The sequence below is a fragment of the Mustela nigripes genome, chromosome 13, assembly GCF_022355385.1.
Source record: "Mustela nigripes isolate SB6536 chromosome 13, MUSNIG.SB6536, whole genome shotgun sequence".
Classification (NCBI taxonomy): Eukaryota; Metazoa; Chordata; class Mammalia; order Carnivora; family Mustelidae; genus Mustela; species Mustela nigripes.
Window position 1 is genome coordinate 96908293 of NC_081569.1, and position 10294 is coordinate 96918586.

At 41.0% G+C, this 10294-nt stretch overlaps 1 protein-coding gene across 2 annotated transcripts in view; it reads right to left on the bottom strand.

The window, feature by feature from the left end:
• The window catches only part of POLE2 (DNA polymerase epsilon 2, accessory subunit), a 28944-nt gene extending 25891 nt beyond the window's left edge, over window positions 1-3053 (bottom strand). For both annotated transcript variants that reach the window (XM_059371274.1, XM_059371273.1), the window contains exon 1: window positions 2960-3053. In XM_059371274.1, the coding sequence (XP_059227257.1) occupies window positions 2960-3027 (68 nt within the window). In that variant the 5' untranslated portion in view covers window positions 3028-3053. The remainder of the gene's footprint in view (window positions 1-2959) is intronic.
• Window positions 3054-10294: the final 7241 nt, after the last annotated feature.

A 10294-nucleotide genomic window follows, 5' to 3' on the forward strand; every position in this document is an offset into this window, starting at 1 on the left:
TTAAAGCCCCAAATCACATCTTTTTTGAGGAAGGCTTCCTAGACCTGCTGCAACCTCTCCTCCCTTATGAATTGTTAAAATTCCTATACACCTCAGATCTGACACATCACAATAGCTTTGTACCAGTTATCGCCTTACATTTACGGCAGGACTTTATTTGCTTCAATGTCCTGAACATAACAGACACTTAAGTATATATTTATTGGTTTGCTGGTGCATTTACTTAAAGTAAATTATAGTAATTTCATCGTTGTTTTCACTCTTAAAATTAGAAAATTAGACTAGAAAAAAAACTATGATATATGAATATAGTCATAGAAGCAACACTCATTGAAATCACAAGAATCCCTCTGCTCCAAAAGAACCCAGTAAGACCGAACTTTTAAAAAAAAAAAAAAAAAAAAAAAAAAAAACACATGAATCCCTGATTTAAATACCTATAGGGCTCAGAATGAACACTGTCTAAACAATCAACTAATTGCATGCCATTCTGTTTGTAGCATACAACTTCAACTTATCGTTATTGTTACTGTCATCACACTAATTGTTCTTAACTTGGGTTGCTCAGTGATTGTTTCATGTGTGGGTATCACAACTCTCCAATTTATCATGGATGATGCTCCTTGGAAACTAGAATTGTGCCATCCTCTGGCAGAGTGCCAAGCATCCTGAAGGTGGTCCACAGATATTTGGTGAGTCCTGAAAACCACACACATTTTGGGTGAATGGTGGGACAGCTGTTAGGATACAGGATCTGGCCCCTGCCAAATCTCCTTAGGCTCCTCCAGTGGTCTTCTGCCTCAGGGCCTTTATATTGTCATTTCTCCTCGCTCTTTTCTTCACCTACTCAAGTCCTGTTCATCCTTGAACAGTCAGCTCAAACAACTTCTTTAATGAAGTCCTTCTTTAATTCTAGAGTAGTTACAATGTTATACATTACCAGAGCACTTCTTTCTTGGGATCCTTTTCACAACTGAAACTAAATAACTATGAACTACTTAATATCCATGGTAGACAGAATTCTAAAACAACCCCTAATAATCCATGCCTCCTGGTATTCACAACCATGTGCAGCCCTTCGCCTTGAGTATGGGCTGGACCTAGTAACTTGCTTCTAACCATAGACTATAGTAGAAGTAATGGAGCATTTTCCTGTACTGTAATTTTAAAAGTAAAACTTTTAAAACAAGATATTACTTCCTTGATTAGGTTACAGAAGACTGTGACTTCTGACTTACTCTTTCTTTTGCTGGCTTTGATGAAGGAATCTGCCATGTTGGAGAGGACCACATGGCAAGGAACTGAAGGTGGCCTCCAACCAACAGCTAGCAAGGACTGAGGCCCAAGTCCAAGAGTGCTGGCAGAACTGAATCCTGCCAACCACTGAATGAACTTGGAAGCAAATCCTGCCCAACAGACATTTGAGATGACCCCATCTTGACTGCAGCTTTATGAGAAGCTAAGAGAACCCAGCTAAGGGGCACCTGGGTGGCTCAGTGGGTTAAAGCCTCTGCCTTCGGCTCAGGTCATGATCCCAGGCTCAGGTCCCCATCTCAGGGTCCTGGAATTGAGCACCACATCATGCATCATCGCATCATCGCATCATGCATCATATATACAGGGCTCTATGCTCAGCAGGGAACCTGCTTCCTTCTCTCTCTCTGCCTGCTTCTCTGCCTACTTGTGATCTCTGTCAAAAAAAAAAAAAGAACCCAGCTAAGCCTGCCTGAATTCCTGGCCCACAGAAAAAGTGAGATAATAAAAAGTGTGCTGTTTTCAACCTCTAAATCTCTAAATTTTGGGGTAATCTGTTACACAGCAATAAATAAATAATACGCTATCTGTTCCCCAAGCTCCACAGTATCTTCCTCTCTTGTACTCCTTGCCTCAGCACAGTGATCTTAGGATGGACCAAACCCTGTAAAGCTATACACGATCTGGCCCAGATCCTGTGTAGACAGGATTTCAGCATATTTCTGACTAAATTAGTTGATGAATGACAGCTGAGTATTAGGTCAAATTCTAAGAGAACGAAACATTAATTGATCAACTGCTCATATCTGCAAAATGTTAGGGATCAAATGAACAAAATTCATTATTTTCTCCCAGGGCATATCCACTCCTGCCCTTGTTCACCGCTAAACCAAAAGCAAAGTTAAAAGGCTCATAAAACTCATTATTTCAAAAACACACCAAAAAACTCTCCACACACTGGCAAATGCAGTCATAACCTGGGACAAAAAAAGGTATATTCCATCCAGCAGGTATTTAAATATGTATCAAAAAAATACTGTATTCTAAAAAACAAAACAGATTCAGTGAGAAAAATCTTAGAAAAGTGAGTTCTGTAAGTACAGGAAAACATGATTATGGCCAGAAAACCTATCAAATAAGTTCTAAAGGGAATGTGTAAGGGGGAAGAGGAGGATCTAGGAATGTGCTTCAGACTTACCCACTTTTTAACTCACTCTCTAGGAATTCTCGCTCAAGAATAATACCTGACCCAAATTTGAGAAAGGGGAGGGCTCACAATTTTCACAAAATAAGGTATATTTATATACACGCCTATGGGGTTTCCCACGTCGCTCAACTGATGATTCACAAACAACGTGAAGTCGCTCTGTTATTACCCCCATTTTGCTAAGGCAAAGACTTGGGGGAGGGGAGCTGAGAAGTGCCTAAGTCGCAGTGCCAATAAACCGCTGCCGCGACACAGACCGCCGCTTCTCCGGCTCCACGGGCCACGTGCTGGAGGAGAGCCACATCCCACCTGGGAGAAACGTTTTCGACTCGGGGAAATCTAAGAAGGAATCGCAGCCTTTAGACCCTGCCAGATCAATTTCACTTCTTCAAGTTTTTCAAGGGTCTCTGAGATTGAAGGCCAAGCCGCCTACGGGCGCTCGGCGCGGTCGCCTGGCCCTGGCTCTCCCGTCTCGTAAATTGCCCCGGGAAGACTCACCCCCGGAGCAGCAAGCCGCGCAGCTTGAAGGCAGAGACCGCCCGGCTACGAAGCCGCTCCGGCGCCATGTTCGCGTTTTGGCGCCACGGTATGGGCCCCGCCCCTTCCCGGGTTTGCTCCGCCCCCTTCCCCTCCCTATCCGCGCCCTGGCTCGCCCGGCCCCTGACCCCGCCCAGGCTGGGAACCCTCAAGTTCCGCGGCTGTCCGGGCTCCGCCGCTGAGAGCTCCCAGTCGCGGGTGCCTACCTGGTCGGCTGTAGCCCGCGGTCTTGTGGGCTAAAGGGGGAAAACGACACCGCACTCTTTTTTGGCCCGGAGGCTGGAGAGCGAAAGCGTCCTATCCTGGTGTCTGGTAGGGAATGCGTTTCCCTATCCCAAGCGCGTCCCTGCCCTACCGTCACATTTTCCGGGACTCCCGTCCGGCTCAGACCCGGGGGCCCCTATGTACTCCTGTTCTCGACTTCACACAGGCTCTGGAAATAGTCTGTGTTTCCACAGAGTTTTCCCCGATATTCACTTGAAGCTGCTGCAAATCACCACCATCCCCACCCATCCTGCTTTGTATTTAAGTTGAGGGCTTCCTTTGTTCCATGTAAAATCATAAGCGCTAGAAATATATGCACTATAGTGCTGCTCGTAAAACTGAAGGGACGGTGGGCTGTTTTTTCAACACCCTCATTTGACAGGTGAGAAAACAGACGCAAAGATGGTAGATGTTTTCCTCAAGATGAAACATTCGGTAAGTGATGTGGTCTGATTCCAGCGAGTGCACTCACTGTTAATCGGCTGCACTTTAAAAACGCTTGCTCCAATGAGTTGAACAAAACCATCGAGTGCTTATAAGTGAACACGCAGCCTTGTAAAACGTGAGGACAATTTCTAAGTACTGATTATACAGTGACTTCCAGCGTACAAGATTAACTGTTTTTAAAAGTGTGATAGGGGCGCCTGGGTGACTCAGTGGGTTAAGCCTCTGCCTTTGGCTGACGTCAGGATCTCAGGGTCTTGGGATCGAGCCCTGAATCAGGCTCTCTGCTCCCCCGTCTGTCTCTCTGCCTACTTGTGATCTCTCTCTCTGTGTCAAATAAATAAATAAATAAATGGACAAATCTTTTTTTTTTTAAGTATGATAAAGGAGAGGAAATAATACATACATCTCTATGTATTTACTTGATTTTCTGTTTTTAAAAACCTGAATGTTACACTAGACACTGAAAAAATGACTATATTCACTTTTTTTATTCACTTTTTATATTTTATATTCACTTTTTTTAAAAAAGTAGGCTCCATGCCCAGCCTTGAGCCCAATGCAGGGCTTGAACTCACCACCCTGTGATCAAGAGTCAGAGGCTTAATGGACAGAGCCCCCCAGAAGCCCCAAAATGGCTAATTGTAAAGGACAGTAGGGGAAAAGGATGGGAGTGAGGCTTTCTTTCTAGAAAGACTTTCAACCATAGACTTATTTATGTTTTACATACTCAAAAAATAGAAAAGAAAAAAGTAAACTTAAAATAGAAAGCACAGCCAGATTAATACACCTAAATGTGCATTAAATTGAAACTATAACATCACAGAAAAAAACTGATTATTGAACACAGTTCTCTGTTTATTTTTGGTGAAATATATTCTTTTTTTATTTTTTTAAAGATTTTATTTATTTATTTGACAGACAGAGATCACAAGAAGGCTGAGAGGCAGGCAGAGAGAGAGGAGGAAGCAGGCTCCTTGCTGAGCAGAGAGCCTGATGTGGGGCTTGATCCCAGGATTTTGGGATCCTGACCTGAGCCGAAGGCAGAGGCTTTAACCCACTGAGCCACCCAGGCGTCCCAAAGAAATATATTCTGAGGACAAAAACATTGCAAAGAAAATTTGAACATTTATGTAAAAAAGGTGAAAAGTAAAAACAGAGAAATATACAGTCTGATTCTCATTATTTGAGGTAGTTATGTTCTATAAAGTCACCACTGACATGGTATTAGCAAATACTTAATCATTGCTACTAGAGGAAATACAGGAAAATACAGGGTTAGGTTCTCGTGAGCCTCTGATTCTTCGGTTAGGCAGCTTTATGCAAAGGTCTCCTGCCAACAGCCAGCACCAACTTGCCATCCAAATCTCTTTCAGCTGGCTAACTCAAAAGTCCTAAGTCTTCGTGACTCCAAAATCAATATATCTAGCTCCTTTTTCTCTCTGCTTCAAATCCAACTCAGTATGCCCCCAAATGAACTCATCATCAAATCTGTTCCTCCTCTCATGTTCACTACACTAATTCATTACCTCTTCACCCACTAGCACATATTGGAAGAATGCAGTTCCATGAGGGTTTGTTTTTTTTGTTTTTGTTTTTTTTTTTTTAAGATTTATTTATTTGAGAGAGAGGGAAAAAGTGCTCACACATGCAAGCAAAATGGGGAGCAGAGGGAGAGGGAGAGAGAATCTTAAGCAGACTCCACGCCCCGTGTGGAGCCTGATGTTGGGCTCAATCTCACAACCCCGAGATCATGACCTGAGCAGAAATCAAGAGTTGGACACTTAACCAACAGAGCCACTCAGGTGCCCCTTTTTTTCTTAAGGCTGAATAATATTCCATTGTATATTTACAAGGTATATTCCATGTGCATATATATATCGCATTTTCTTTATCCATTCATCCACTGATGGACATTTACATTGTTTACATATCTCAGCTATTCCTTAATAATGCTGCAATGAACATGGGAGTGTAGATACAGCTCTTCAAAATAGTGATTTCATTTCCTGTGGATATATACTTTGAAATGAGATTGTTGGATCACAAAGTAGTTCTATTTTTAATTTTCTGAAGCACCTCCATAATGTTTTCCATAATGGCTGTACCCAATTTGCATTCCCAACAACTGTGCACGAAGGTTTCTTTTTCTCCACATCCTCACCAGTACTTATCTTTTGATGTTTTGATAACAGCTGTGCTGCTAGGTATGAGGTGACATCTCATTGCAGTTTTGTCACTTCCCTAATGATTAGTGATATTGAGCACCTTTCATATACCTGTAGGCCATTTGTATATCATCTTTGGAAAAATGTCTATTCAGGTCATTTGCCCATTTTATAATCCAGTTGTCTGTTTTTTGTTTGTTTTTGTAATTTTATGAATTCTTTACATATTTTGCATATTAACCTTTATTGGGTATATAATTTGCAAATATTTTCTCCCATTCTTTTGATTTTATTGATTGTTTCCTTTATTGGGCAGAGTTTTTTTTTTTATTTTTTAAAAGATTTTATTTATTTAAGAGAGAGAGAAAGGAAGGGAGTTCAAGCAGGGGAAGCCACGGAGATAGAGAAACAGATGCTCTGCTGAGCAGGGAGCCGGATGCAATGTGATATGGGACGGTTCCCAGGACCCTGGGATCATGACCTGAGCCAAAAGCAGACGCGTAACTGACTGAGCCATTCAGGTGCTCCGAGCAGAATCTTTTTAGTTTGATGCAGTCCTACTTGCTTATTTTTGCTTTTGTTGCCTGTGCTTTTGGCGTCATCTCCAAAAAAATCACTGCCAAGACCAATGTCAGAGAGCTAACCCCCGCCTTTTTTTCTAGGAGTTATACAGTTTTGGGTTGAATGTTTTTTTTTGTTGTTTTTTTTTGTTTTGTTTTGTTTTTTAAAGATTTTATTTATTTATTTGACAGAGAGAGATCACAAGTAGGCAGAGAAGCAGGCAGAGAGAGATAGAGAGAGGAGGAAGCAGGCTCCCTGCTGAGCAGAGAGCCTGATGCGGGACTCGATCCCAGGACCCTGAGATCATGACCTGAGCCGAAGGCAGCAGCTTAACCCACTGAGCCACCCAGGCGCCCCAGGTTGAATGTTTAAGTAAAGTCCATTTTTACTTGATTTTTGTGTATGGTATAAGATAAGGGTCCAGTTGCATTCTTTTGCATATGCTATTCAGTTTTCCCAATACTGTTTATTAAGGAGAGACACTTTTCCCATTATATATTCTTGGCTCCTTTGTCATAAATTAATTAACTATATATGTATGGGCTTATTTCCCAGCTCTCTCTTCTGTTTCTTCAATCTATATATCTATTTTTATGCTAATGCCATATTGTTTTGATTGCTATAGCTTTATAATATAGTTTGAAATCAGGACAATACATTTTTTTATAGTCACCTGGTTGGCAAAATTTAAAACGTAGATGATATCAAGGATTAAAAGCAATTGGACTTGTTATCTACTGCTGATGGGTATACAGATTGTTACAAATACTTTGGAAAACAACTTGGTATTATCCAGTAAAGTTGAAGATGTTCATACCTCATAAGCCAACAAGCTCAATTCTGGGTATATTTTTTAGATTGAGGATCAGCAAACTACAGTTTCATCCCCCACACCTCCCACCTACACACACTTAGACACTTGAACACTAGCTTAGTTCCTAACAGCTCAAGGTCATATCCCCTAGAATGACCCCAGGACCTCTTAGAGGGGTCAAGGCCACTGGGAGAATTTTGTTTGTTCCGGTCCCAACTCTGGTGGTAGGCAGATAGATCCCAAGCCCTTTTTTACAGCAGTTACTTTACAAAGTTTGCAATTATATTTTCTCTGCCTTTAAGATGTAAATCTACCATCCTAAACCATTTCTCTGAAGATGGAAGAGAGATCTTTTTGAAATGCAAACATTCAAGGAGAGAATCATGGCTTTCAATCCCAGTTCCTGAGTGGGAAGATAAAGGCCTAACTTTGGTGAGGGCCTTGTTTTAACTTGCACCACCAGTTCTGGTCATAAAGATAGAAGTTTGTTTTTTCCCTGGTTAGGCTCCAGTTAGCAAGCCCAGATGGCTTAGTCACATGGATCACCCCCATCCTCAGCGCTCCCCAGTGCCTTCCTGTAAGCACATCCCTGCCTTTCAAAAGTCTCCAGCCTTCTGTTTCCACGAAGTTGATTTCAGGTCATACTGGACTCCCTTCCTTATGGCGGTAGTTTATTACTGGAAAAAAAAAAAAATCTATCCTTACCTCCTTAACCAGTGTCTGATTTCATCTTTGACAAAGGCCACAATGATGGTGTGGCTAATGGAGTTTGAGGAACAAGGGTATATAATGTTCTGTTTGGAATTATTTTCTTTCTATGATATAAATCCCGCCTCTATCGTCTTTTTACTCTTATCTTTCATGTCGGTAAAATTTAATAGAAATACAAATGACTCCTAAGAGTGGGTTTTGAAAGAAAGTACAGTAGGCTTCTGAGTGTCATGTCGGGAACAATGCATCAGAGAAGAGATAGAGCACATTCCATAGGGAGAAGATCCATAAGTCTGTGAGTAGAATTATTCCAGTAGCAGGAGGAGTTTAAAGGCATAAGTGACTAAGAGATTATAATCCTAAGAATTCACAGAAATCTTGGAGAGGGCTTTGGAACTCCACTGCAGGTGGAAAGGTAGTTCCTGGGACAAAGACCCACCATGAGCATGTGGGTTACATATATTAATAACTACTACTAGTGCTATCACTATTTACTGAGTACCTACTGTACACCAGACCTGTGCTGGATGTTACCCATCTTTCTGTCTTCAGTCTTGACTCCCCCATTTGCCCCACAATCCAAAGTAAATATTCTTTTTTTAAAATTTAATTCAATTTTTTAAAAACTTTTTTTATTTGACAGAGTTAGGAGCACGGGGAGTGGGAGAGGGAGAAGCAGGCTCCCCGCTGAGCAGGGAGCTTGATGTGGGGTTCGATCCCACCACCCTAGGATCATGACCTGAGCTGAAGGCAGCCACTGAACAACTGAGCCACACAGGCAGTCTTCTTTTTCTTCTTCTTCTTTTTTTTTAAAGATTTATTTTTTTTATTTGAAAGAGAGAGAGGGAGAGACAGAGACGGCATAAGCAAGGGAAGAGGCAGAGGGAGAGGGAGAAGTAGACTCCTCGCTAAGCTGGGAACCAGGTGTAGGGCTCCATCCCAGGACCTGGGGACCACAACTTGAGCCTAAGCAGACACTTAACCACGTGAGCCACCCAGGCACCCCAACAAAGTAAATGTTCTAATAATTAAGTTATTATTTACTCCTCACTTAAGACCATTTTGGGTGACAGTTAAAGTTTAGACTCCTTGGCATAATGAACAAAACTGCGTGACTTCCTGTCTCAACTTCATCCCTGGCTGCTCTCTATAATCATTCTAGTCATACTAAACTCTTCATACAACTTTTAAGAAAACTCAAGTGTCTCTCTTTGTGTACCCCCTTCCTCAATAGATCGCATCTTTCCTTCCCATTTTTCTGCTGTATTTTGTCCACATTTCAACTATACAACTCTTCATCCTACACCACATCTATTTCTTTATATATCTTTACCTCTGACTGGACTTAGAAGCCCCTGTGTTAGAGCTATGTTTTATTCATCTTAAAATTCACTTTGTCTTTTTGCTCATTTAGTCAACAAATATTTATTTAGTATCTACATGGTACTAGGTTCTGGGGAGTCAATAATACTTGAGTCCTTCAGTGTTTCCAGTCCAATAGAGCCTGAAAACCCATGCTCTACATTAACCAGGTACTTAATATATACCGACTAATGAATAAATGAACTTATTCTGAGTCTTGAGCAGCCACAGGCTCTTCAAAGAATGATTCTGGACAAGCACATTTACAGACACTGGTAGAGTTATCATCTTCCTTCCTGGCCATAGCATCATTTAATGACAAGGGTTCACCATCTTTGTCTGTAGGGGGCCAAACCCTCAATATTTCCAGCAGTGTGGGCTATATGGTCTTTGTTGCAACTGCTCAACTCAGACCACCCAACCCTGTGGTTGTGGGGTTAAAGCAGCCATAATCAACGTTTAACTGAATTAGGGTGGCTGTGTGCCAATAAAACATCATGGACAGATGATGAAATTTGATCTTCTCAATCTCGGGAGTCACAAAACAGCATTCTTCTTTTGATTTTTTTCAACCATCTAAAAATGTAAAATCATCTTAGTTTGTGGGCAGTACAAAAGCAGGCGGCAGAGTGACTTTGGCCCCCAGGCTGTAGTTTGCTGGAAGACGTTTTAGAAAATCCCTAATGAAAAACAAAGAGATTATATATATATATATACACATATATATTTGTGTATATATATATATATACATACATTATATTTTAATATATTATGTCATATACATATGTGTATTATACATTACACTATTGTAATTATTATATACTATATAATATATAGATTTATATAATTAGTATATTATATACATATACATACATAGACACATATGATATATATTAAATATTACTTTATTTCTAATAAATACATGCAAACACAGATACACACCCTTCATTCTTGTGGATAACCGTCTTTGCT